At 39.0% G+C, this 27,801-nt stretch overlaps 2 protein-coding genes across 6 annotated transcripts in view; both read right to left on the bottom strand.

The window, feature by feature from the left end:
* The window catches only part of ANXA1 (annexin A1), a 360,547-nt gene that overhangs the window by 289,797 nt on the left and 42,949 nt on the right, over positions 1-27,801 (bottom strand). The window lies entirely within an intron of this gene.
* The window catches only part of GDA (guanine deaminase), a 69,574-nt gene continuing 56,896 nt past the window's right edge, over positions 15,124-27,801 (bottom strand). For all 4 annotated transcript variants that reach the window (XM_051789435.1, XM_051789437.1, XM_051789436.1 and 1 more), the window contains 6 exons: positions 27,051-27,148; positions 26,489-26,556; positions 25,895-26,041; positions 23,571-23,689; positions 22,627-22,654; positions 15,124-21,626 (listed from right to left, as the gene is read on the bottom strand). In XM_051789435.1, the coding sequence (XP_051645395.1) occupies positions 21,556-21,626; positions 22,627-22,654; positions 23,571-23,689; positions 25,895-26,041; positions 26,489-26,556; positions 27,051-27,148 (531 nt within the window). In that variant the 3' untranslated portion in view covers positions 15,124-21,555. The remainder of the gene's footprint in view (positions 21,627-22,626; positions 22,655-23,570; positions 23,690-25,894; positions 26,042-26,488; positions 26,557-27,050; positions 27,149-27,801) is intronic.

Here is a 27,801-nt window from a genome sequence, read left to right as displayed (position 1 = left end):
AAAATGAATAATCTTCAATCTGAAATAGTTGCCTCACTGTGTTATGGCTGTGCAATACTGTGTTCCACAGTATTCTGAACAACTGTTACTGTTGACCTCAAATTTGGAATCTAAAGATGACCTTGTGGTGGTTCCAACCTGTTGCTGCAGAGCTCATGAGCTCCCAGATGACGTGGTTGATTGTGATGCTTAAGGATGCCATGGGGTCAAGAAGCCCTGGCTACCTTCATGGTACTTAACCCTTTGGAACCATGCTTCTGATCATTGTTTACTCTGTTTTGGAAGGTAATTGTTCACGGGTGTAAGGGAGTGTCTTAGATGCTTGTATGTCATGTCTATCAGTCACTGAAAGGGTACTTCAAGGATTTTGACTCATGTCTGGTGTCTGTAATGAGTCAAAACACATGTCAGTTTCTGGGTGTTCCTGAGCTGTTCTACAGTATCATCCGATGTGTATGCTTGAAGGAGGAAATGTACAGCAAAAAGCAAATTAGATTGTTTTAGGTACCTGGGTGTGTTAAGCAGCTATGATTCAGTCACAGAAGGAAATTTGTTTTCTGTATAGATGTGTGCTTTTTATGTGTGTTTCATTAATTTCTCAGCCAGCCAGAAATAACAGTTTCTCACAAATGACCTATTACTGACTCCCTCAATCATTTTTTGTTATTAAACACCTAGGATATTTGCTGGATTGTACTCTGATTTGGGAGGGTTCTGGTGGTACATGTGAAAGTACTTGGATGACATTGAAATTAATAAATTACAAACCTGAACAGTTAAAAAACTTGAGCTGGAAAAATAGTGAGAGTGGCTGTGTGTGGAAATGTTAAAGCATAATCCAGGAGCAGAACCTGTAGTGAGAGTTAGTTATCACCACAGAGTTTTAAATACCATTTTACAAACCTGAGTTATCCCTTAATCTACTGTAAACACTTAACAGAAAGTACTTCAGCCTTTAAATTGCCTATTTTAGAAGTAATTTAGTGATGGCCAAAGAAGCAAGGTTGGAGTTCGAGGGTTTTTTTTCACTGAAGAAAATAGAGACCATTTCTGCTTGAAAGGGCTCATCAGCCTAATAACACAGAACCAAGGATGAGATTTCTGATGGTATGAAGAACTGAATTCTGTAGGATGCAAATCAGCAGAATATCAGGATGCTGTGATTTAAATTAAATTAAAATAAAGGTAAAGATGGCAACGCTGAAATGCAAGAATCAACACCCAAAATGGTAACAAAAAACACTGCCTTGACTGTTAATTTATGTAGGTAAGATCTTTACCATTTAAAATAAAAAGTTGATAATTGAAATTATTAGTGTCATAGCTTCCTGAAGAATCTGTGTCTCACTCACCTTTTTTACTAGATGGTAAGATGAAGATGACAAATTCTTTTTTCAATGCCAATTCATTTCAGTGTGTGTTTCTCATGTCAGCTCATTGTAGCAATGTGAGAGGTTGGGTTTCTCAGGTGAGTCTTACTTTGGCTCAAACCTGCTAAGTAAGATATCTATATCATTATTAACCCCTCTTGTAGTACTAGCTCTTTTCTGCAACCAGCTCACAACGTTTATTCCCAAGCAGCAATAAGCCTGCTTATCACAATCTAAGGTTTATTAATTATGGAAAGAAAACAAAAAATAAATGGGATAAATATATATGCTCTTGTACCTGAGTACAAGCATGCAGGGTTGGACTTTGATGATCATCGCAGGTCCCTTCCTACTCAGAATATTCTGTGATTCTCTGATTCTCTATTGTGTAATGAGTCCTGGCTCAAGGCAAGTTAAGCCTGACCATGGGCTCCTGAGAGGGTTGTAGAGTGAAGTGCCTCCCTCTCTGTAGGGATTTTACAGATTACCCATAGCCTGAACCCTCCTGCTCCTCCTCCTTCCAAATTGGCTGCCTGTAATGCTAAACAAATACCATTGCTGTGTGATACTATTTTTGACCCATACACAAGTGACAACATCTCTCAGCTATGTTACTATGACTGTAGAGCAAGTTCTTACTTTGTTTTGTTTTGCATAATGGTTATGTTGGGTTTTTTTAAATATATATAGGTTGTATTGTATCAAGGAATTTTGTAGGTGAAATATAAAATGCCTTCATCTTTTTCATTTTTCTTCCTGGTTAACAGTGTGTACTGCAAAGGATTCAACTGAACACAAGGTGATACATAGTATTTACAGTGATCTCTGTTTAAGACCAGCCCAAATATCAGTGTAACATTACTTTCTCTATTGAGACAGAGTCATGTTTGCTACATGAACCACCAAAGCTGGCATGCCTCATGAAAAATGTTGAAATCCAAGGAAAGAGTTAGAATCACAGACTGCATAATAGTGAAATGTATTTGCCTGATTGGACTCAAGACACCTTAGCTGCCCACTGAATCATTTGCTAAGCTACTGCAAAATGTGTCTGCATCTGAATTGGTTTTACTACCAATCATACCCATAGCCAGCCATCCTCACCATGGTTTGAGTAGGGAAAAATCAACAGTTTTAAACTGCTTTGTTTTGGGGCTTTTACCAGGATTTTGAGATCGTTTTGATAGGGCTGTGAGCGCTGTTGATGGTAAGGTATTTTTAGCCTCATCTTGATCCATGTGTTTCTAGATTCTTCCTATAGCGCCTTCTGATGGTATATTAATGAAATCAATATAGATGGAGGCAACATGACCTAAACAGGATAAAATGAAGTCATGATTCACTACAGGGCCCTGCTCACTGCAGAACTTTTATGTCAACTTCTTGTTTCCGCTGCGGTCATGTCTGAGAGCACGGTGCTAGTAACACCAAGGTCACAGGTTTGATTCCTGTGTGGGCCATTCTCTTAAGAGAAGGACTCGATGATCCTTGTGGGTCTCTTCCAACTCAGAATATTTTGTGATTCTGTAAAAAACCTTATCAGTCCCTTTATCCAGTGTCTGATAGGTGCCATTAGATGTTAACTGGGCCCATTTAGAGATGTGTACTTGGACTTCCCTTTATTAGTTGGTTTTATTTTCAGATTTCATTGATAGTGGTCTTGACATGTAGTTAATGTATTTCGGTGTCTGAAAAGCATTTTGGTGGTGATGTTTTTTCAACTTGTTGGTGTACTCTTGTGAAAGAGGTGTTAGAAGCACAAAGCGTTTGCCAAGGTACTGGGTAGCAAACATGTAGGTGAAGAAATGCTCCTATAGTTCAGATCTTTCACCTTTGGAGACCTACAGTGCCTGCCTTTTTGCCTGATTAGTTTCCAATATAGGAAGGCAGAATAAGGTCCCACTGTGAATCTTCACTTGGTAGTATCATTGAGATTGTAGCACAGATCTGAGGAAAATAAAAGCAATGTAATTCGCTGTTCCTCATTCCTGTTTATGTACTCTTTACCATAGTGTACATTTTATGTTGTTTGAAACCCACCCAACCAATGTCACTTCTTGATGAGCATTTTCCTTGAGCAACCAGCATTTTTAGATTTGACTGAAGTTTCCCTTGGTAGGTTTGTGAGATGTTGGAGACATGGAGACTATACCCTGAGTTCCTAAGGAAACCTATGAAACAGTTTGTGCATGGGACTGTTTGACTTGGATAATGCTTCTAGGAGACCAGGTCAGACTAGGTTTAAACAAGATTAGGCTAAAGTAGGTTTTTCTTAGTTGTATTTTAAGTAGCATGGGATTTATGAGGGGAAAGTAGATTTATGACCCTGGAAAAATCTTGATTCCTTTCAGTCTGGTTTCATCTTCAAAGTGAGACTGAACTAGTTCCTTTGATTGCTATACTGGAGTCATCTGATGGATAATACCCGTATGGATTTGTGTATTTCTACTAGAAGCTCAAATTCTGACAGGCCTTGTGTGACCAAATTGTTGGATGTTTTGTTGCCAGTTCAGTCACCACAGCAGCTCATGGAAAACCACCAGATCTAGTGCAAGGATGATGCACAGACAGGCAGGAGAGGTGAGACCACCACACATATATTTGCACACACTTCTAGGGAACTGCAGTTTCAGTCTCAGTGCTAAAACAATTTGGCTGGTAGCTTCAAGCTTGTAGCAGTGATGAAAAGGATAGCATTTGCTATTGTGGCTTCAAGGTTTGCTGGCTGAATCTGAGCCAGTCACCTGCAGGTTGCAGAAATAGGTTTACATTTGATGTAATGTGATGGCACTAGTAATTACATGTCAGTAAATGAAGGATCAACAGTGGTAATTGTTCACTGGCTCCTCAGCAGGATTTTCTAAGCTAGAATTTGGAAAACGTATTATGTTAGGAAATGGCCTTGAGGTTCAAGTTTATTTACTCATCATTTCACGTAAGCAGAGGTAGTTGTGTTTGTCATCTGCTGAGGCTGAATCACAGTTCAGCATGGAGTCATTTCTTAGTGTTGACCAGCCTTCAGTAAACAGAGACATTTAACACTCAGTCTGCAAACAGCTGCTGGAGATCAAAGGTTATATCAATGAATAACATTAAGACTTTTACAGCCTCTTCCTCTTTGTTTCCCAGAGCCCTTCATGGTGGTGGGTAAGAGTTGCTGTCCCAATGCACAGAGGTGAGGATGAAGTGCAGAAGGGGTCAGTGAGGACACACATGGTCCTGCATTTCTGACTCCAGCTGTTTCACGTTAGCAGACTACTGTCACTAGCTGCTTGACTGTCCTAGAGCCCTAGTTTTGGCCCCCTGCTCCACCCTAACACATGGAATTTCTTCCTGATTTGTTTTTGGTCCAATGATCTGAGTTTAAAAAGCCACATTTTAGAGAGCAGTGCCACAGATCTCAAAGAGGGTGAGTGAGTTACATTACCAGGAGCAGAGATACAACATCTGGGGATGCTCCAAGTGCAGACATCTGTCAGCAAGAGGAGCACAGCGTCTGAGTTCTAAACTGTCCCCTGGCTGTGTAAAGCAGCAGTGCCAGGTTGTGGACCCAGCTCTCCCTGCTTCTACAGGAGTGTCTGCTGCATACCTGCTTCCCCCAAGCTCTGGAGTGGCAACAGTTTCTCCCCTATCATAAAGGAGGACCAGGGGATGTTCAGCAGCCCCTTGGCCGGGGCCTGAACAGGCACTACCCAAGGCACAGCTCCACCATATCATGCTGCTGGACAAAACCAGATGAATCCTACAGTGACCATTTCTATTTTTACCTTACAGCAAACGCTGCGCCAAAATATCTGTGAACTCCAGTATGCTTCTCTGTAGGCTAAAATCTACCCACCACCACACTTGGTTCTCATCAGGCTATTAAAATTCTTCAGTTGCTGACATTTCAGCACAGGAAACAACTGTGTCACACCCATGGCAAACAAGAAACGCGGCAGTAGGCAAGAATACCTTTACACTACTGCTGCCAGACCTCAGGAACACCCTCTGTAACTTAAGTCCTGCAGAAGCTTTGGTTGGCCTTTGCTTTTCTCTTTCATTTCATCCCCCTCTCGTGGTAGCATTTTAACAGTCTGAAACAAACTGATTTTGTTAAAGCAGTTCAAATAATTTGAAAAGCTGCTCTGTGTGTGTGTTGGTTTTCAACTAACTGTGGTAAAAGGTTATGCCAAGAGCATATCTTTGCAGACCTTATTAGTACTAAAGAAAGTAAGTTAATATATGCACAGCCTGCAGTGTAAGTAGTATGCTATTTTGGGCTACAAATCTAGAGCTAGTTTTAAAAAAGCTGGCACAAGAATCCCACTATTGACTGCAAGAGCTAAGCAAGTCCACTTTTCTTTCAGCTAAATACACCCTCTTATACCTTTTTTAGGGAATGTTTTACTAGCATCAGTTAGGTTGCTGACTTGTGTTTATTTTTTTAACTAAGCACAATTTAGTTAGGTAAAGTACAGACACAGAGATCTTATGAAATCTCTGTTTTTTCCCAAGCCTGGTCACTGTGGTTTTTAAAAAGTCTGTAGTTCAAACATGCCTGTTTTCTGTTCTAGATGAGAGCTGGATCTGAAAATCCCTGCCCCTCACACTCCCATCTCAGTTGTCTGAGTGCTGCTTGCAGAGAAGCAAAGCCTTGTGTTCAGAGATCAGATACATACTTTTGCATTTTCAAACCTCTTGTGTGTGCAGGGTTACAGTCATGAGCACACTTTATAGCTTTTTTTCTTTCTACTTCAAGGAAAGAGCCATTCTCAGCCCACAAAGGTAATAACAACCAGCTCAAGAGACTGATTCAGCTTGTATAATACTCTTCTCCATGCTTCAGCTCCCTACTGACACGTCTGAAAGGGATTCACAAAAATCAGGTGTAGAGGAAGGATGGCCCCAACAGCCCAAGAGGGTCTCATGCTGCGGGTTGAGCCCTGACAATGCCATGCCCATACAAGCCATAGTCCCACCTGCCATCCCTCTCAACAGTCCTGTTTGGGCAACCTGTGTCCCTCCAGCAACCCTGGGCTGGCTGGCAAGGCTGTGGGGGTTGTAGCCATTACCTGCTGCAGTGCCAACCCCAGCCCATGCTGGCCCAGCAACACATCCTCCAGCTATAGCAAACCTCTCCCTTCGGTGACTCTAAATCTTTTTTTTTCCTCCTTCCCAGGTATTTACAAGGAATTTCAATATAAATAAACTACATTTAGAAGAATATTCCAATAAAATAAACTAACTGATGTGTTAAGGCTCCCCTTTCCCAAGACTACAAATTAAGGACAAAACTACCCCATTTGTTCAGTTAAAAAAATTGTTAGACATTGGCTAGTCCCAGAATAAGACTTCAGGAGTAAGTAAATATTTTGGACAGGCATGTTTGTTTTATTTGTGCTGATAGTGCCAAACTCCAGCACCACAAAATTGGATCACTCTGGCCATATTCTGCTAAGCACGAGAGCTCAGAGGGACTTCCAGTAGCCCAAAAGGCTATCTGAAGGGCAGGGCATGGTGCCCCAGTGGCTGTCTATGCCACACCACCACTGTGATGCTGGATGTGGAGCTTCAGCAGTGTGTGGATGTGGTCAGCTGCCAGGCCTTGCCAAGTGCACCCTGAAGGGGGTGAGTATTTACACCTGTCATATCACCTGTGCTGGTCCCCAGGATGCTGAAACAAGTGACTATCAGATGGAGAAAATGTTTGAAGTCAGCAGGCAGAGCTGAGCCTGCAAGAGGACACGACAGCATCCCTTCCATCAGCACTGCTTCAGCATGAGCAGTCTCATACCCCCACACTTGCTGCAAGTGCCAGGGAAGATTGAATGTTACCAAGAGATGCTGACATTGCTTTTACTTGTGCTCAAAGGCAAGGCAAAAATGTGCCATCAAAGCTTGCACAAAGCCTTGCAAGCTGCCATGAAGGCAGAATGTCTGCAATATGTGATCATTCTTTATAGGGCCTCCATGTAAATTTTTTCCATGTTTGATCTGACTTGGGAGATTTTTACAGCAAACATTTTCCTGGCTACCCATTGAAACTGCAAGGAAAACACTACCAAAAAATATTATTTCTTGTCAGTGTAGAGAGGGAGTACTTCTTTTCCCCTGTTTTATGATTTTATAGAGATTTGCAACCAGGAATTTTATGTCATGTTTAGGTGGTTTGACATGCAAACAGCAATAAATAGGAGTATTCATTCTGTTTTTATGATGATATAATAAATTGTGAAAATAGGAGTCTCAAAGTCCAGTATACAGTTTTTTTAACCTCCAGTGTCATGTTGAGGCCACTATTACTTCAAGATTCTCACCTTCTGCACAGTGAATGGACCAAGGGAAATGCAGAGAGGAGTGTGGGAGCTATTTATGTCAGTGAAATCACTTTCATACTTAATTTTGTCTAATTATTAGTACAGATTTTTGTGAGTAGTGGAATAATCTACTTATCAAATACTACTTGGAAATACATTTTTATGAAGGTAACATTTAGAGATTTAGCAAACTGGGTTAGTCACAATCTCAGCAAATGCAAAACACAGCTCAGTGCGCTTAACACTAATACCACAGTTAACACTTCAGAAGCCTGCCCAAATTATAAGAACACCCAAAGCAATTATTTAGATGACATTAGTAACCAAGGTGCAATATTGTTTGCTGAACAGGAAAGAATCTCCTTTATAAAAATCTTTGCAAGCTGTTGAGACTGGAAGCAGTTGGTTAAATTATGCCTGCAGAAAGGTTTAACTCTCCCAAAGCAGCAGGGTAGAAATATGATGCAATCTTTCACTGCCTATCAGAGCAAGATGCTTAGACCTTTGCAATCAGTCAGCATTGGCTTCCTTTGCTCCAGAGAGGGACAGAGCTGACAGGTGAATCCTTGAGGCCAAGGGAGATACGCCTTGTTGTACCCCCTATCTTGTCAGGGAAGCAACAGTGTCCAGCTGGTCTCTCCTGGGCTCTGCCAAAGACATAAAAAGCAGTGGGGCCATTCTGTTAGCCTTGCCCTCTGGAGTAAAAGGTTGAGTAAGTCTTGCCAAAAAACTGTTGTGGTTATTATGAAGTAACTCTTGGTAATGTCTAATACCTTGGTTTTATGCCACAAAAGAAGGGCAAATGAAATTTTCATGGTCTTTGCATCTATAAGAATATTCAGGTTGCATGGGTTTATCTTGGGTTTAGAAAATAAGTTCCAAGTGCTTTACCTTACTGTTAGTAATATTGTGCAGTTCATTCCATCCACCCCTCATTTGTCACCAAAGTATCTGGATGTTTATTGGGAAAACTTAGAAAACAAAATGTAATTTTTCTAAGTGTTCATGTGAATAACAGAAGTGAGTATGAATAGTGATCCAAAGGGATATTTTGCACTTCGTGCATCCATTTGCAGTCAAGCTACTTTAAATTTGCTGAAGTTAGAGCTCAAGTATGTCTGTGGTTTGATGCAGATTTTTAAACTTCTCCCAGAACATAAAGTTCTGGTAGCGCTTACAGAACGCACACCAGCAGGAACTCAAAAAACATCTCTGAAAGGTGATACTGCTGCCGCTTCCTCTCATGTCCCTATTAGGAGGGTAAAATACCATGTCTTATTGTATTCATTTTCTTTCAGAAAGGATCTATTTTTGAGGTTTTACATACATAAGGGCAAGTGGGTTGAAATGAAACACACTTCTCTTTCCTCTCTCCCCTCTTTCTGTGCCCTGTCATAGAGTTATTGCTCTCCTCTTCATAGTGGCTCTCAAGGCACACACCACAGTTGTACAGGAAGGAAGAAAAGGTGGACACTTGATACGGTAAATCAGTCTTGGATCAAGAGAAGGGTGTTAGCTGCATGGTATGTCTTCTAAAGTCTGGCCAACCCTGAATTTGACACTGTCCTTCAGCAATGCCCAGCTCAGCATGTCTATCAACCTTGGTATGGAGAAACAGGATATATTCACGGCTGCAGGCAAATGCAAAGCTGTTTGGCACTTGAAAAATTTTCTGCTGCTTCAGGTCTACGAAACCATGTGTTTTGGGGATAGGCAGGACTGGCTGTTCTTCCTGTGAAACCAGCCCAGTCTGCTTCACATGTAATTTGCCATTCAACTCTAATCTTTCTCTGTTGAACCAAATTACAAAATAAATACATGAAAATACCCTTTTGATAAGTCTAAAACAAAAATATAAGAGGTATAAAACATCCTTACTCTTCCTTGAAACCAATTTTTAAGGATAAGGAAAAGGTGACATTATACTGTTCACTACAGCTTGCCATCTGGGAAGCAGGTATGTGTTTAGGCAGCCAGCAAAACAAACAGAGGAAATGACTTTGACAACCAATACAAAATGAACAGGTAGGACTCAGTCACTGGATGTTACAGAGAGAAAAAATGTTAATGTAGCAGAAAGGAATTGGACAAACTAAGGAGCTAAACCAAATTTCTCTGCTGCAGCGTTGCCCTTAAACTTATTTGACTTGTTGGCTGAAAGCAGGAGGGAAGGTTTGTGCTGTGCCCTGCTGTCCTCCTGCACATCCTTATTCATCAACCTTACTAGAAACAGGACAGTTTTGTTCCACAGACCTTTGGTCTGACTCAGGTCTGTCCCTTTCACATCCTTGCATAATGAAGACGGGAGTTATCCCTGCAGGAGGACACAGAGTAAGCAATGGGTGGTGCACCACTGAGCACATACCTGCTTCAAGTAGGACAATTGCCTGGCTCTCCTTGTAGGGGAAAGCTGATCTGAAGTTGCTGACTATGAAGAAGAATGATTTTGCATCTTTTCTGTTTATATTTAGGGTAACCAGAGTAGAGGGACACATGTTTGGTGGGAAATGGATCAATTTTTGCGGTGCCCTTTCCCCAGAGGGCACTCGCTCTGCAAATCCCCTCCATCATTTCAGGTGACCCCAAGCCCAAGTGCCCAGGCAAGGAACAGGAAGGCTACCTTGGACCCTAGTGTCCCAGTGGTTTACAGGCTGCTTCCATGGCCTCCATACCCCTCAGTTTATGAGGTGACATGATAATGAGGTAGCCATTCATTTTTCTGTATTTCACAAAGTTTTGATTTTTATTGTACCAATAGTGCCTCTCTCTCTTTCTGCACAGTCAGTGGTGTTGCCTGAATACTTGTATCTCCCTTTGCAGTTTAACATCTGGATAGAAACAAAAACCATCCCTGACAGCATTAACAACAGATGCTCTTTACTTAAGCAGGGATTAAAAATGCTCCTAAAAGAATATGTAAAATAAATTCTGTGGTGATCCATTCTTCTGATTGGGGTTAAAACAGAGCAAAAATGCAGGAACATTAATATAAAAGTAGACTGTCTTGGAAATCACAGTTGTACTGAATAAAAGGACTAAAAGAAATGGCTGACCTTTCCTCCCCCAAGGAAAACCTGCATTTTTCTTGGTTTTCTTCTCCAAGCTCCCCTTTTCTGATGAGGAAAGCCTCCTATTCCTCAAAGTGGGCACACTACGGTTACGAGGGCAGGGACAGCCCTTAAGGGGCCAGTGCACAGGAGGCTAATTCTCACTCAGAATTATAATTGACTCCTGTGCTTATAGTGAGTTCTATTGAATCATAGAATCACAGAATCAGCCGGGTTGAAAGGGACCTCTGAGATCATCAAGTCCAACCCTTGGTCCACTACCACCGGGGTTGCTAGACCATGGCACTGAGTGCCACATCCAGTCTCATCTTAAAAACCTCCAGGGACGGAGAATCCACCACTTCTCTGGGCAGCCCATTCCAATGCCGGATTACCCTCTCTGTAAAGAAATTCTTCCTAATGTCCAACTTAAACCACCCCTGGCAGAGCTTAAGACCATGCCCTCTTGTCTTACTGATAGTTGCTTGGGAGAAGAGACCAACCCCCTCCTGGCTACAACCTCCTTTCAGGGAGTTGTAGAGAGTGATGAGGTCTCCCCTGAGCCTCCTCTTCTCCAGGCTGAACAACCCCAGCTCCCTCAGCCTCTCCTCATAGGACTTGTGCTCAAGTCCCTTCACCAGCCTTGTTGCTCTTCTCTGGACCTGCTCAAGCACCTCAATATCCTTCCTGAACTAAGGGGCCCAGAACTGACACAGTACTCCAGGTGTGGCCTCCACAGTGCTGAGTTAAATTTTGTTAGTGTTAAATTAATCAAAGGGCTCTTAAACCTTATAAATATAGACCATTAATCAAGTCTGAGGTTGAGTCTGGACACAGCTGCACCCAGGAGTTTAGGAAGTGAGGGGGTCCTTACCAAGCAAGTTTCAGACACTTTTCTTTAAATTACATTTTGCAAGAAAGACCTAAAAAATACTGAAGAGGATTTGCTCCAAGCACAAGCACACACAAGTCTACAGCCTCACGCCCTGTATGGGGACTTCCATGAGGTCTGGCACAGATCCTGCAGCCACACACATATGATGGTGCTGTTGACTCAAACACTCATATAGGACTGAGACAAAATGAGGCAGTGTGAGTTGGGACATGCCATGATCAACCTTCGTTCTATGCTTTCACAGGCTGTAGCCCTCAGCATTGCAGCCTGCACAGCATATACTTTTCAGACAATTATCACCCTGCAACTCCACAGATCCTGGACAGTCTATGTTATTGGGGGGTTTTTGTTATTGTTGTAGTGGTTTTATAAATGCAATTTGCATGACCTAAACACCAAGGAATCAAGTGTTTCTTTGGGCAGGTTGTGTCGTCTTCTCCAGTGCAGATTTCAATACTACAAGAAGGCTGGAGGACTGTTCAAAGAAGTACCACAACTGTCAGACAGTGTAGCATCCACAACTCTAATCCCTTTGCCTACCCTGGATTTCAGCTATTACTCAACTATCTGTATGGGTCAGACATTTTTAATGGAAGATTTATATGTCATTGGAGGCAAAAGTATGAAATGGCAGTAGGCATGTAGGGCAATGGCTGTATATTGCATGCAAGCAGTTGCTTCTCTAGGTGATATACTGTACTTTGAAGGTCTGAGAGGCTCACACAATGTGATGCAACATGATACTGTGACAGTATCATGAGGGCTGTGGTGTACCAAGAGTTTAAGATTACTGTAGATGTCCTGCCAGCCAGCCTTGAGAAGACATGCTCCAGGAGAGGAGCAGAAGGCCCATGCAGGGATAGGAGAGAGCAGCATAGGCAAGTACCACCCTCCATTCACAGTCTGTCCCCCTCCACCCAGATCCCTGGGCTGCTCCCACTGGTATGAAATACCTCTGTAAGATACAGTCTTGGAAATGCAGTAGGAAAAAACAGGAGGCCTTTTCCCCTCCCATTTTTTCCCATCCTTCTCTTCTTTTCATTATTTCTTTCATTCTTCCTGTGTTTTTTCACTTATTTACATTCTTTTCCTTTCCCTGTTAACTCCTTGAAGGATTTTAGAAAGGAGAGGTAGTACTGGCAACCACTGTTTCTTTTAAAGAGTTAAAACTGAAGTACAAGAGTTTATGAAGGTTGCTTGTGGCACACACCACTTCATGATGCCTCAACCTTGTCTCAATTCCACATTAGCACCTATAGCCAGAAGTGGCAGCTGCTACAGGGCAGCAGCAGCTAACAAACCAGGCAGAGGTGCAGCTGAGAGCTGTTAGTGCACACGAACTGCTTTGAGATGGCTTTTGTATCAGAAGTAGTACAAATGTAGCAATTTGAACTTAATTTTATTCTTGACAGTTTGAGATGTCATTGAAGTGAAGATGCCCTAGTGATGGGAGTTCCCTGCTCTCCAACAGGCCTCCAGTGAGAGTTTAGGCTGCTTGTGTAGGTTGGCTGAGCAACATGGTGTTTGAGCAACCTCCTAGACTGTTAACACATTCTTCACTTAAGGGAACAAAACCCATAATAAGTCAAGACAGTGACTGTTTAGCATGTGCATGCCGCTCTTTATGTTCAGTACCTGAAACAACTCTAGTCCTGGTCACTCAAACTCACACTGTGTGTGTTTCATCGAGACATTCAGCCCCAAAGGTGGGGCCGAAGACATGAGACAAGGCTTCATGGGATGCCTCAGCCACCCCTTTCTGAACTGGAAAGGTCAGAGCAGAGGATTGCAACTGTTCACTTTGTTATAGGTTTAGGCTTAAAAATCTGTAACTCTCTGTTTCTGTAACAGCATCTTCTGCACATAGTTCCAACTCTTCTCTTTTCACTCAGTTATCCCTTGGAGAATATGAATTTTTTATAACAATGGTGGAAATGCCCCCAACAGATACAGCCCCTCATCTGGGAAGGGAGGATTACTCAGAACTGGCTTCTGTGTGGTGCAAAACAGCACACTGATCTTGTTTGGTACATCTGTTTGCTATTTCACAAGCCATAAAAATACAACAATTGGGATTCCTCCTCAAAAATAAAAGCCCAGGGAATAATTTTTAGAGTACCAAGAGAATACAATGAGCATTAGTGCAGTACACAGCTAGCTGGAATTGATTTCGTGGCATTTATGGCCATACATTTAGAGGTAATTCCTAAAGGACATATTTACTCAGAATTAATGCAAGAACGCAGTCACAAACTTGTTGCTTTGGAAGGAAGACAGCTAATTACAGAGTACAAGCATAGGGCAAGGAACCTTCCTTTTGCATTTTAACTATGATCTCATGTCATGAACTATAAACCCATTCAGCTCAGCTGTAAGTGATCCACTGTCTGATCACAAACCAAGAAGGGTCTTTGTATTCTTCTTAATAGCCACAGGAGAAGACTAATGAAAATTACGCTGGTAAAGTGTGCAGGATTATCCAATGTTTGGTTTTTTTTTTAAGATTGCAAACCAAACTCTGTGTTGCCATTTATACAATATATGTCTATGTCCACTCATTGTAGCAAAACAGGTAATTGTAGCCTGAGATTTACTGAGCACATACCCAAAGGCTCTCAGATTTTCAAATTGACTCACAAACCCTCTACACCGTAAGAACTGTGCTTTCATCTGGGTTTTATACTGCTTTAAATAGGTAAGTCTCAATTTAGTACTCCAGTGAAATATTGCAAAAGCATTTATTACTGCTATTTTTCAAAATTAAGTGTTAAGTGGCACAATTCCTATGCTGAAAGCCTAAATGGGCCCTTCTATTAAGAACATTAGTATATAAAGAAGTGTTCTTTCACTTGTCTTTTCTCGGTAGTTTGCACGACTTGTGTTGATAAACTGATTGATGAAAATACAGACCAGCTTTATTTCTTGTGTACACAATTTTGAGTAAGTTGATAACAGCTGCACATAATTCTCAAAATTTCAGTATACAATTCCTGAGTGTGTAATTAGTGGTCCTCCTATGGCAACTTTTAAGAAAATCCACTTCTGGAGAGTTTCAGAGCTGCATAGACTGGAGACATTTTTATGCTTAAGCTTTGAAAAGTAAGAAAGTGAAGAAACACACATCAAAGGAGATGTGACTCTGTATGCTTGCTGCCAAGCAAAAGAAGCAACCATTTCAGGACAGTATACTTCAACACAAAAAATAAAATTTAAAATAAATAAATAAAAAAATAAAAAATTAAAAGGTTACTGAAGCATTGGCTTTGACTTATGAAGCCAACAAGTCTGGTAAAAAGATATATCAAAAGCTGTAAGATTTCTGGTCTGGAAAAGGAACCCCTAAAATGATACTGTACATACTATGCAGACTTTGCAAACTCCTGTGATGAGGGGTTGCCCAAGTTTCCCAGAGAACAGTGTATTTTGCTGAGTATTTTGGTCTTCATTCTTCATTAGTCAGCTCAGCAGCTTTCTCTCCCTCCTCAAAAGTCAAACACAGAAAGAGATGAGGGTTGGTGTAAACGCAAGGCCTCTTTATTTTGTTTCAACATTATTTCCCATTTAGCATGATCAAAACCAAGCAGAACAGTGGAAATCACATACACCATTTTTCTTAATACATTGCTCTTCCTTGAAACTGCATGAGTACAACAGGAAGGATAAATTCAACAATATTAACTCCAGTTAGGCATTTTCACATGTGAAAGTACCAGAGCTTATATACAACAGGTCACAAGCAGACAAATCAAAGACCAATATCAGGAAAACCTACTCCAGTGAGATGTGAACTCTCCTTTGGGGAAAGAGTTTGTCTTGAAGCAAGGGATGCAAACCTCCTTAGCTAAGGAGTATGTGCAAATGTTTTTTAAAAGTTTTATCAGTAAAATTTGTTAAAGGGGTACACAACCCAGCTTCAAAGCTGCAAGGCCAGACAGGATGCAGTTTAAAACCTTCAGCTGTCACTAACGCTAGCCCCATCTCCTAAAGGCATATCTCCAGGGAATTTTTTTACCTAACTGTGCCTAGGAGCCCTTGGCTAAGGAAAGCCATTGGTGATTTAAGTGCAAATCATGGTAAAACATTTTTAAGTTTTTGTCAGCTGCTCACGATTTATGTCTTGGTCTTGGCTGAGTCTAATTGTTACCAGTTGACTCAAGTCATTAAGAGCCAAATCACTGAGTCTAAGAGCTGTGTAAACGCAATAACACCTACCCGGAGGGACAAATATTTTGACTGAAGCATTAGGTAGTCAGTGTAAGTAAGATTGCCTTTCAGCCTTATCCTTCTCCCAGCTTCACTTCTTCAGCATAATTATTTCCAAACCAAAACCAAGTGTATGAGAAACCATAAACCAAAGCCAGAATTAAAGCTAATACACACTTCTGAGTCATGACAGTGTAAAGAAGTGTGAATCTACGCATGACTATTGCATCCAGTTCTACAGAAGTGACTGCCTCTGCAAAAGCCACAGGGAACCTCCTTGGTTGGAGCACAACTCTGATTCTGGGCATTTTGTAAGAAAGAATTTCCACTCAGCTTTCCAGGAAACTGCCCTCCAAAAATATTTCTCAGCCTTTCGACAAAAACTAGCAGTTCTATTAACCTTAAACAGTAGATTGTTTTTAATGTTGCTAATGTCCTTTTGGCTTCCCAGGAACAGTTTCTGTTGGTTTTGTTACTCTTTTTTGTACAGAGAGCCTTGCAAATGTAATTTGCTAGTTTCTTGTTGAGAGAAGCACAAGTTGTTGCACGTATTGCGCGAAGGCTTAAAAGCCCCACAGCTTTAGGCCAAAGCTCCTAGAACTTAAAAGTTCAGTATTAGATACATGATTGTGCAATTTAAAATGTGCTGTGCTCTCTGCAATATGCTTAACTTCAAAACAATCTGATTTTTAAAACAGCTTGTATTTAGTCACTTCAGTCACACCAGGTGTTTAGCCTGTGTTGGACTCAGTCAACAGTTACATGACATGGGATGGTGTCTGGGGCATACAGGAACAGAGATTCTTCCCTGGGATCAAACTAATTCTGCCTCTGTCCTGATCAGTGCCAAACATTTCGTTGGACAATTGTAGATAAAACAAAATGTGCCCTTGAATTACCTTTCTTCTGGAGCTCTTACAGGTAATTCTGATTTAAATCTTGAAGCAGAGGTTGAGAGGTTTTAAACTGTTATATAACTGCACTGTGAGCAGGTACAACTATTTGAGCTTGTATTATTAAGCATGTAAGCAACTCCTTTGGAAATCTGCCCAGTTTTTGGACCTCAATGACTTTCTGAAGGAATGAAGTCCATGAGTTAACAAAACATTGTCTGAGAAGGTATCTTCTTTGATGAGTGTTTCCCACCTAAAACTTCACTGACGTCATCTTCTTTTCATGAGTTCCTCTAATCTATCTAATTTCTGCTTTGCAATATTTTGTATTCTGCTACCACTCTTTTCAAATCTCTTCTGCAATTAATTTTTGCCCTGTCCTTTCTCCAATTTTCAAAATCCCTTGGCTTTTCTTTCTTCTTTCCTACACCATAGCTTTCCAGATGAATTGACCCCTGCAGATTCTTTTAAAATTTGAATATGCTTTGAAAGAATTTGGGCCTTTTGTTTCTGAAGACTTATGTATTCTTTTAAAATTAATAATCCAGAATAGTTATGTTCACCTTTGCTCAGTAAAGCCATAGATATTTAGCAAGAATTTTTATTACTTTTTGCTAACTTGCATTGCATGATCACAATTAAAATATAAAAAAATTCTATTTATCTGAAAATATTTTTAATTAAAATGTTTCTCTTCAAGTTCATAAAATCATTATAATTTTTCCATTCACGAGTGAATAATCAGGCACACACTTTTAAACAGGGTCATTTTAAAGTTCCTTTTTCCAACAGTAAGTCCCTTTACCAAAACTTTCAGTACAGTGAACAAATACACATTTTTTCCCCTACAAAGCCATAGTATTGCACAAAAAATACAGAATAAATATAAACAATAGGCCAAGGCAACATTTTAAAGTGCAGAACTCCACTTGCCACACATGAATAATTTAAATAATGCTGCATAATGCATAGGCAATTCTTACTAGTATTTCAAAACCTGAAGTGACACGATGAGATCAACATATAACAGTAATTCAAATACATTCTATTTATAATAAATAAGATCTTATCTGACCATAGAACAGAATAAGCATATTGTCCCAACAAGCAAGCTCTTCACAAATATCCTTTTTTTCATTTGTCTGAATGGTGTGCTACCACTGAACATAAAGACAAATTAAGAAACAAAGATCTCATCCACCATCTGGTAAGAGAACTCATGGGGAGAGACATCTGGAATCTGTTGATGGTATATTTTTCCAGAGGTTTCAACTCAAATCAGTCAATTTATACTGTCATATATCTGTCAATTTATACAAATTGAAAATTATCTCTTAATTTTCTTCCACATATTCATATTCATATCCCCTTAATGTTCAGTTGTCTTGGTTTAACTTTTTTTCTCTTTTTTTTTTTTCCTTTTTTTTTCCTTTTTTTTTGGTATGAGGAAAATGGAGGAAAGGGGAAGAGAGTTGCTTCACTTTGCATTCAGCTACTAAGTTCTGTGACAGTAAGGATGGAGGGAGAACATTCGAAGTCCTAGTCTCCATTAGCATTTTGCTTTGAGACAATAATGCTGTTCTGAAGTGAATTCCCAATCATTGCCCCTTACTGAACCTTGGTTCAGTTTGCAGGGTGGTTTTCATACACAAGAATTAAGCTTATTTTGGAGGAAACTATGGTGGAGGCTCAGCTGCCTTTCAAATACACTCCAGTCTCTAAAAGAAAGACTAAGAATCTGAACCCGTTATTTGGCCTGCTTCAAACTGCATATACAGTTTAGGCATTTGTCCAAGGAAACATAATATATGTAGTCTTGAGTTGCATATAGTGTAGATGTACAAGTCTCAGCAGTAACTGCTTTCATCTACTGATCCTCCCCAACTGTAATAAGTATCTTGGCAATGCACACAGGTAGAGAGTCCCAAGGACCAAAACTTCTCCATGGGATCCTCAGTGACTTTCCCAGAATTACTTCAGAGAAGTTTGACTACTAAGTACTTCTCTGTATGACCTAAAACCTTAAAATTTCTGTGCATAAGCCATTTTCCACTGAACAAGCTTTTGGGACTGCCTCAAATGACTCCATTTAATTGGGTTTTTTTGGTATACATTATTTTTCCATTCCATTCTAATTAAGATGTTGCTGTCAAAAGACCCTCACAACTTATTTGTTATCTGAAGCCACCACTGGCTTTCTCAAACATCAAAGTCAGAATTCTTTTCTTTACCCCTAAGCACCTCAGCATAATCTTGGTCCTCGCTCCTCCTTGTCTTGGGCATTGCAGGGTGGTGCGGGCAGCCCATGGCACTACCTGCAGGCAGAGCTCCTCCTCCAGCTGAGATTCTTAAAAAGTTAACTTTCCACTTCTAAGTCTGGGTAAGATCTGGATACTAGACACTAGTAAAGCTATAGGTAGCTATATAAAGGTAGGCTGAATTCCTATCTTGTTCCTGAATTTAACAAATATCAAACTGTTCATGACACAGTGAATAGTCAGATACAAAGCTCATTGGAGCAGTTATCCTAGGGAGTCCCTTTGTAACGGGGTCAGCAGTGTAGTCTTGAACTTGTCAAAGTTCTTCTGTATTCCCAGTTTGCAAACAAGCAACCTCTCCACACCCAGGTATTTTAAAAAGAAATCCTGAATCTCTTTCTTAACAACACCACAAAATAATGGAAAAACAATTAAGTCAGAGACAGTTAAGACTACCACTAAAGTAAAAGCACTGATTTAATTCATAGCTCTGGAGGCATAGCAGTAGAGCACTAGCATATATTGTATACAAGGCTGTGTGATCTTTCTTCACAACAGAAAATATTCTTGCAGAAAAGACAAAGTTGGAAACCATGTAACTGCCTAAAAATAGTTTCAAACAGTAACTGGGAGGATTAAAACATGTGTCTCACACATCTTTGGTTTTGGAAAGTGAAATCTGGTCAATTAAATTCATGTCAAAATTCATGAGAAAAAGTACTCCCTGAATCAGGAAACCAAGTTAAAAAGTTGAAGATTGTATTTGCCAAATGACTGTGCTACTGTGTAGGTGATTGGGACACATGAAAAACAAAATGGTTGAGAAAACACCCCGATGGAATGTGGAAGTCTGAATCCTAACATCTTTACTCCTAAAGCCTCAGGAATGATTGAACTCAATGGGTAGGGAGGCTGTATCTCAGCCAAGCAGCAGCTCAGTGCAGCACCCTGGGAAAACACCTGAGTGAACCCTCAGTGAGCCATGCAGCTGCAGGACTGCAGGACTGTTCCCTGCTGTTTAGTATGGCTCCTCAGCTTCAGCAAAAAAACCACACTGGGCAGACTGTACTGCTTTAAGTGCCCAAATTAGCTGTTACATTTCCCCTTGATGCTATGCTGTCTCGTGTAGATATAATCATAATGATACATAGGCTTTCAAAATGCTTTTAAAATCAGAACATTATGAGTGATGTTGGGCCAAGCACTCTCTCTGAAGTAGACATGAAGTGAAACTTTGGTGCAGTGACCTCCCTTGTTTTGTGAACAGAGGGAAGTCCTATATCCCCAGGCAGTGAGATAAAAGTGCAAAACAAACTTTAGTGAAATCGAAGAAGTTTGAAGCAGGCCTTAAAACCATATTCAACCCATATTTATAGTATCTAGACACAATATTGTCTCTAATGACACTGAAATTAAAGCTTACATCCTTTGTGTTGCAAAAACATTAACAGAGAAACAAGAAGCAATTCCCTCCTCAAAAAAATCTTATTTAAAAAAAAAGGCTCTGATAAAAAGTAGGGAAATATGTTTTTTTCAGGAAAGGAAGTCACACAGATTTCTAAAACCAAAAGGGCATATTTTACACCCGGAATTGTACAGAGTTGGAAGTATGACTGCCATGTTGAAAGACACAAAGATCAGCAGAGCTGAGCTGCTTTTTTCCAGTGACAATCTTCACCTCAAGTCAAAGGTGATAATGGTCAGAAAGAGCCCATTTCTCTTGGATATTTTTTAAATGCACTCACTTCCCTTACAGAAAGGAGAAGGGGCATCATATCATCCCATCTGAACAGCCAGGAGGAAATGAGTTTGAGAAGATTTTGCAGGCGGTTGAACTAGATGGAGCACTCCCTCTAGTCCAGAACACTCTCTTAATTTGTTGACCATTGTGTAGCCTGCACAGATATCTTAATCCCTGCTTCTAATTTAGCAGAAGTTTGATTCAGCTGTCGCTCACATGAAGGTAATTCAATGAAGTGTCTGACTACAAATGGCAATTCTAAACTCTATGATAAGGACCCTGAATTATTTATAAACACACACTTCTTATTTAATTCCTCTTAAAAAATAACGCTTTTAATTAAATAATTACTTTTTTCTTTCTTTTTTTTTAAAAAAAGTTCCTAAGAAAAACTGGAAACTGTTTTTTTCCATACCTGGTGATAATACTATGGAAATTGCCTTCTTTCATGATATTCATTAGCTGCAAAATCTATTTACTAGAAGTGTTTTTATTTTAATTTATATGCATTATAGTCAACGAGTATCTCATTGTTCCATATAATGCTTCCTATACTATTATTAAACAGAACAGCAGGTGTCCTCTTTAATTAAGGTATTTATCAAATCCCCTATCAATGCAAAAATGCTATTTTTGCAGTGAAATTTAAATAGAACTCTAGAACTATGACAATTTTGGTAAAGTAACTCTTGAAAGGTCTAACAAAATCTTTAATGTTTGCAAATTTTATAACATAACATTAAACAAAAATGAGATGTCATTCCTGATGATCAGGCACTGTGTTTAATCAATCTTTTCCAAATCAGATGGAGAATGATCAGCAGAGTATTTTGCAAATGGCAAATGGATTTATACAGAGCTTGAGAAAGGAACCACTTGCTTTCCAGCCACATACACTTCGGAAATATTCCGATCATCACCTGAAATAACATAGTCAAAATAGAGATTCGCACATAAATATATACACTGATTTAATTAATGAGAATTACGCAGTCCACAAAATCAGTTTTGGAATACATAATTTGCAATGCCCTTCTCCTAGGACTAAGAAAGTTCATTTGGAGAGAAACAGACAGAGCTACCACAAACACCAAAAAATGTTTAAACTACCCATGCTTTTTTAAGAAAGAAACATAGCATTCAGCTGTTGAAATGGTGTAATGGATTTTATGTATATTCAGTAGATTCAAACCATGAAAATATTATAAATCTATACAGAAAATGCACTGTTGCACAGTATCTGAACTGGCTCAGCAGTAAAGATGATTTGCCCCAGCCAGCTTCTCAAAAAGGCAAAAATCTAGTTAGAGGGCGACACAACTGTGGCCAGAGCTAACACCAGTTAACATAACAATACAGCAGGCAGTGCAGCTCTGGTCCAGACAGTGCCCTGTAAAGCATACCTGCTCCCTTAGGGGTGGGATTGTTTGGTTTGGGTTTTGTTTGTTTTAAAGACCATTCATTTCTGTTTGAAAGTAGAAAAAACACAATGACAACTGGTCTACAGAAGTCCTTCTGAACTGAACTGGTCCTGAACTAGTGACTAGCATGTCAATGTTACTTTATTGAGAAATACAATTTAGCTCGTGCTATAGATAAAGATAAATGTGGTGCAACTGATCATATGAAACTGACTATTTAACTATGTCTCAAAGATCAAAAGTTAAACCACTCAATTCTTACTCAGTATTTTAAAATATATATTAATAAATACAAGTCAATTTTTATTTATTAATGTAAAACATTACAGTAATTATCAGGGACATGTTAATGTCAATAAGAGTTGAATAAATATACTTGGCTACTGTAAAGAATTGTATATTTAATTATGTATAAATTTATTATTAATCTCTAAATTAATTTAGACAATGTTTGATGTAGGAAATGAGAATTTTATGTGGATTGAAAATCAGATCATACCTAGATACAGGAACTTCTGCAGAATGTCCTATAAAAAAATGGGAGAAAACCAAATTCAGAAAGCAGTATCTCCTGTCCCAGATCATAATTATTCAAAGCTTGAAAGAACTGATAAAAATTGTTTCCCCAAATATTCTTAGTAATAGTGAAATCAAAACTTAACATGCACGTCATAATTAACTTTCAGAGGAAGAAAACACTGCACAAGTTTGATGGCATAAACAAGTATGTGCCCTTTCCCTTATTTAGAGTTCTCAAACTCACTTACTCATTGAAAAATAATTTTTAGGTTCCTAACAACTGCTAACTTAGCTAAAAAGGTTTAGACTTAAACAGAAAAATAATTCTATTACAGCATTGGAATTGTTTCCAGACAGTCTGGTCACATCAATAAATTCAAGTAACTGCTGTTAACTATCTTTCTTGGTCAGAAAAGGTCTTTATATGAGAAGGTGTGTCCATTGCATGAGGCCAACACTGCTTTAACATAAAAACTGTCCTTTTAACTCAAATTAGCTGTCTTGAGTTCTTGCTTAGTTTTATAACAGCAGTGCAGCAAAGGCAGCCTAATTTTTCTCTGGGAACAGGTTACCATTCTTCAGTTTGAACTCGAAGTGTTGACTAAAACTCAGTTGCTTTTCCTTGGCTGCCATTTGTCAGTGCAAATAGCTAACTCTAATTGTCATCTTGGGCTAATAAACATGCGTTAAAGGTATTACCTGCATTTTTGCTCTCATGGGGTTATGGGACTGTCACTGAGGACAGCAAGATTCTGAAGAAAAAGAAACGCTGAACCTCTAAGGCTGAAGCACAGACAGCAGTGGTACAGTACATCTGATTCCTGTCACCAGAATAACTCTCAAGAGACTTATTCTGTCTGTATCATGGACCTTCCCCATAACATTTCCATTATTTTTTTTTATCATTAATCCTGTTCTGATTACCTCAAAATTATCAGCAGAGAACAAGTCAAAAGGGCTATCTGAAGCCTTCGTGTTGATTAGCAGAGCATCAAATTCTTTGCCCACCTCGAAGTTTCCAATCACATCATCTAGTCCTAGAGCTGAGGAAGAAAATAAGCTCACAAACACATCTTCAGCACCAGCCTCTTTCCACCATGTAGAAGCACCTGGCAACTTACTTGAGATATTCATAAGAAAAACAAGAATTGAGATGATTTTGAGGAAAAACACAAAAGAAAATTCAACAGTGAGTTTGTCAGTATCTGAATTCCTAAGAAACCTAAGAACTTAAGAAACAATTTGTTACATTACAAAAACATTAAAACTCCAAAAGAGGCAATGAAATTAAGTCAGAGAAACAGTAAAGTATATAATAACACTCACCTTGGTATGGCAGCATTAGATTTAATTTTTTACCAAGTTTAAGCAACTTTGATGGGTTGTATAGACCTATTAGAGTAGTAACATATGATAATAAAAAGGTGTACAGTGAGGATAACTAATTGTAATCAGCAGGAACAAAGAACAATGTGGTGTGGAAAAAAAATCATAGCCAGATCTGAAGGTCTCATACTCACCTGTAAGGCTTGTCTTGTAGTATATTATTTATTTGTTTTTTCAAAGCTTCCTTACAACCTCTGGTTCTCAAGTCCTCATACACTGAAAACCTACATATTCATCTTCAGTGATTGGATACTTGAAAGTGCTTAAAATACTTAGAGAGAGGCCTTTGTGTCTCTTTGAAACAAACTAGGATAGTTTTAAGTTGTAGAAAGTACCAGTGAATTAAATCAACTTTTCCAATACTCTGAAACTAAGTTATCGAAGAGGATAATATCGGCAAATAACTTGTTCACTTCTTTTCAGATTGCTGTGACAAAGGAACTTCAGCCTTCAGTGAAATTTGAGTGTGGCAGGAATACCACAATAACTTAAAGATGTTTAAACTCCTACAAATGGTGAAATATTTTGACTACCTACTAGTTTCAACTAAAATGATCTCACATTTCTTCAGGTTTTTGACAATAATGCAATTTTTAGATTAAACACAAGAGGGTGACAAGTGTTCAGGACTCTCAACAAAGCAAATTATTCCAATGAAGAATCACTCATTTAAATTTCTGCTACCGGAATTTCTACTTCCAGTGTCCAGGTTAATGGAAGGTCATACAAGTGATTTATATTCTACCCTTGAATATGATTCAGTAAGGATAAAACAGCTCAAAATCAATATATAAAATCACCACTTTACTAAGTAAACCTAAGAGAGAAAAAACATAAGAGTAGCTGGGAAGGGAAATCGTGTATGAGTTTGGGATTTTTAGAAGTTTTCCTTTCTATGTCTCAGGTGATTTATTCTCACGCTTCATGGAACAACATATATTGGTGGAAAAAGATCCCTTTTTTTTCCCTGCCCATCTTCTCTCTTCTCTATTTCCATTACACTCTCCAGGAATTCAAATATAGTCTTTAGAAAACCTGTTTGATGACATTTTCACTACATCTTTCAAACTGCCAATAATAGTTCCCAATCATGCTTTCTGACATCTACAAAAATGTTACACTGAAAGACCAGTTCTTTAGTAGGTAGTGACTTCATTTCTGCTAACTGAAGTACTAATAACTTTTTACTTACGTGTGGATTTGGTCTTCACTAAATCATACCAGTCCCACTAACATTTTAAAATTGTATATATTAGTAGGTGCACAGTGATCATGACAAAACTTGCCAGTGAAACCAGGATAACCCATATACTATATGACTATTTTGCAGATACAACTGTGTCATAAACAACCATGCTGGGTATTGTTTAAATTTTGTGCTTTTCTCTGAGTGAGGGGTGTCACGCAATGTTTTGATTTGAGATAAACTGCCTCACTGACAGCTCAAAAACCAGAAACAAAATTAGAAATTGCTGACAAACAGGATACATGACCCTACAGTAATTGCACAGGTTTTCCTCTATATGATGGTTGCTGAGAAAAAAAATTTCCAGTTGGTGAGATAAACATACAAGCACTTATGACCTTATGACTAAGAAGTCTGAGGATCTTTGCAAAGCAAATGTACAACCCTGAAAAGCCATTAAGATTGCATTATTAAACTCTCCACATCACTGTGAGTACTCTTTTGTAATAAGTGTAGTATGAGTATGAGAGATTGAAGGATATCTCTGCCCACCAGATACCATTTTAAACTTCACTCCAGCACCAGGAAATCTGTGAATCTCCCATGAAGGCAGGGAGACATAACATGAAAAGCAGCTGTAGCACTCTGTGTACCCACCAAAGAATTTTCTTCTTACCTTGGCTTCCTCCCAGAGTGGCAAGTTGAAAAGCTTCTTCAAGAGTTAGTCCTGTTTCATTGACTTTATTGATCTGAAGGCTGTTAGATGCCATAATTGCTTTCCTGATAGCATCAAGCATAGAAGCTGAATATCCACCAGCAACATCTAGAAGGGACCAGACTCTTAGAAACAAGCTTTGGGCATAATTCTCTATGTTAAATTTCTATTGAAAGTTACAAAGAGACAGATGTGGTAAACACAGCAAGTTTTACCACTAAGCACTGCCTCTGAAATACATAATTCCCAATAAAGGTGTTCTCACATGCAATCAGGTGAAGAGAACACAACACAAAATCTGAGAAGTTGTTGTTCAAGCCCTATTTACTCTCAAAACAGGAATAAAACTCTTTGTTCATTTTTTTTTCTTTTGAAACACTTTTGGAGCAGCCTTAGATTTCAATACTATACACTTCCTTACTCTAGAATTAGTAGGGGAAATAAAAGCAGGACTACAAGTTGGAGACAGGCTGACTTCTAATATGAAGGGGTGGGCATGTTTTTGTATCTCCCAATGGTTTCCAAAAGAAACCATTTTTACAGCAAATTACTAACCTGTGCCAAGACCAAGCTTCACATTGTGTTCCAGGACCTTTCGCACATTTAAGACACCGCTGCGCAACCTGGATTTAAGAAGAAATATGTTCAAGAAGAGCGGGGCCACAGAGCCATTTTATGACAAAGGTTCTCAGAATGCGTGCAATAGAATTGATTTATTATTTATTCTGGCTGGATACTGTTATTTCTGCTTAATAGAAAGAAGACTATATAGTCCAGTTCCCAAAACACAAGCATAGTTTGGGGGGAAGGGAGATGGCCTGAATCTGCCATTGATAGAACAGTCAAAAATATTTTTTTTCCAAATAAATATTCATATAGATATAAATATAAATATAGATATAGTGACTAGACTGAAATATCACAAGACAAGCCAGAGCACACCACACAGAAGTGGATCATAATGGTCATGTTCAGTCCAATAGGTCATTTATGGTGAAGTGGGATATCACATTAATAGCATTTCAGTGGTAGTGTGGACTCAGAGTACTACATGAACAACAACAGTTTTATTTGATTATACATCATTCTTTTTTAATTTTTTTTTTTTTTTACTTACGAAAAGTTAGAATTGGGGCAATGCGAAATTGCAGCTCCACGAAGACTAAAAAGTTTCAACTCTTCTTCAGAAAGATAACAGGCATGAGCCATCACTGTCTAAAGAAAAAGAAAATCACCAATTTACTCAATATTGCATTTACTTAAGTGGCTGTACGTTTTGCTGCACTGCTTTCAATAGCCAAAAGGATACGTTACCATCAAGTGAAATTAAGGTACTTCTTGAATGAAGCTCTTAAAATTCACAAGTGTAAATTGGTATTTACCTTCAATATGCCTGAGATATTCCCTCAGCTTTTTTTCATTGATTAATGTAAGAAGATAGGGTGCTGACTGTTGCAGTGACTCCTCTGACCTAAGAGCTTCAAGGAGCAAAAGCAAGAATTCCCCAGTTGTCCTAGCACTGTAGTAAACTTGTGATTTATATTTTGTACCTAACACAGAGATTAAGTAGGGGTTATCAGATACAATGGAAGAGGTATGTACTCTTAGCATGTTTCTCATTGGCTCTCTAAAGGTTTGCACCAGGTGGAGATAGATACATATATATATATACATATATGAAATAATCTTTAAGTAAAATAATGAAATTTGTTGTGTAGCTTTTAATTCTTAGCCTACATAGCTGACTTTAAAAATAAGTTCACTAGCAGTATATACAAAACATAGTATAGGATAGTATAATTTAATAGTACATAAACCAATTATTCCCAGACAAATCTAATTTTCATTACCTCATATACCAAATGCCC

Source organism: Manacus candei, unplaced genomic scaffold (genome assembly GCF_025592945.1).
Source record: "Manacus candei isolate 608988 ecotype Guabito, Panama unplaced genomic scaffold, ASM2559294v1 h1tg000027l, whole genome shotgun sequence".
NCBI lineage: Eukaryota > Metazoa > Chordata > Aves > Passeriformes > Pipridae > Manacus > Manacus candei.
The sequence above is the reverse complement of the archived record's forward strand: the minus strand, read 5'-3'. Positions and strand labels throughout refer to the sequence as shown.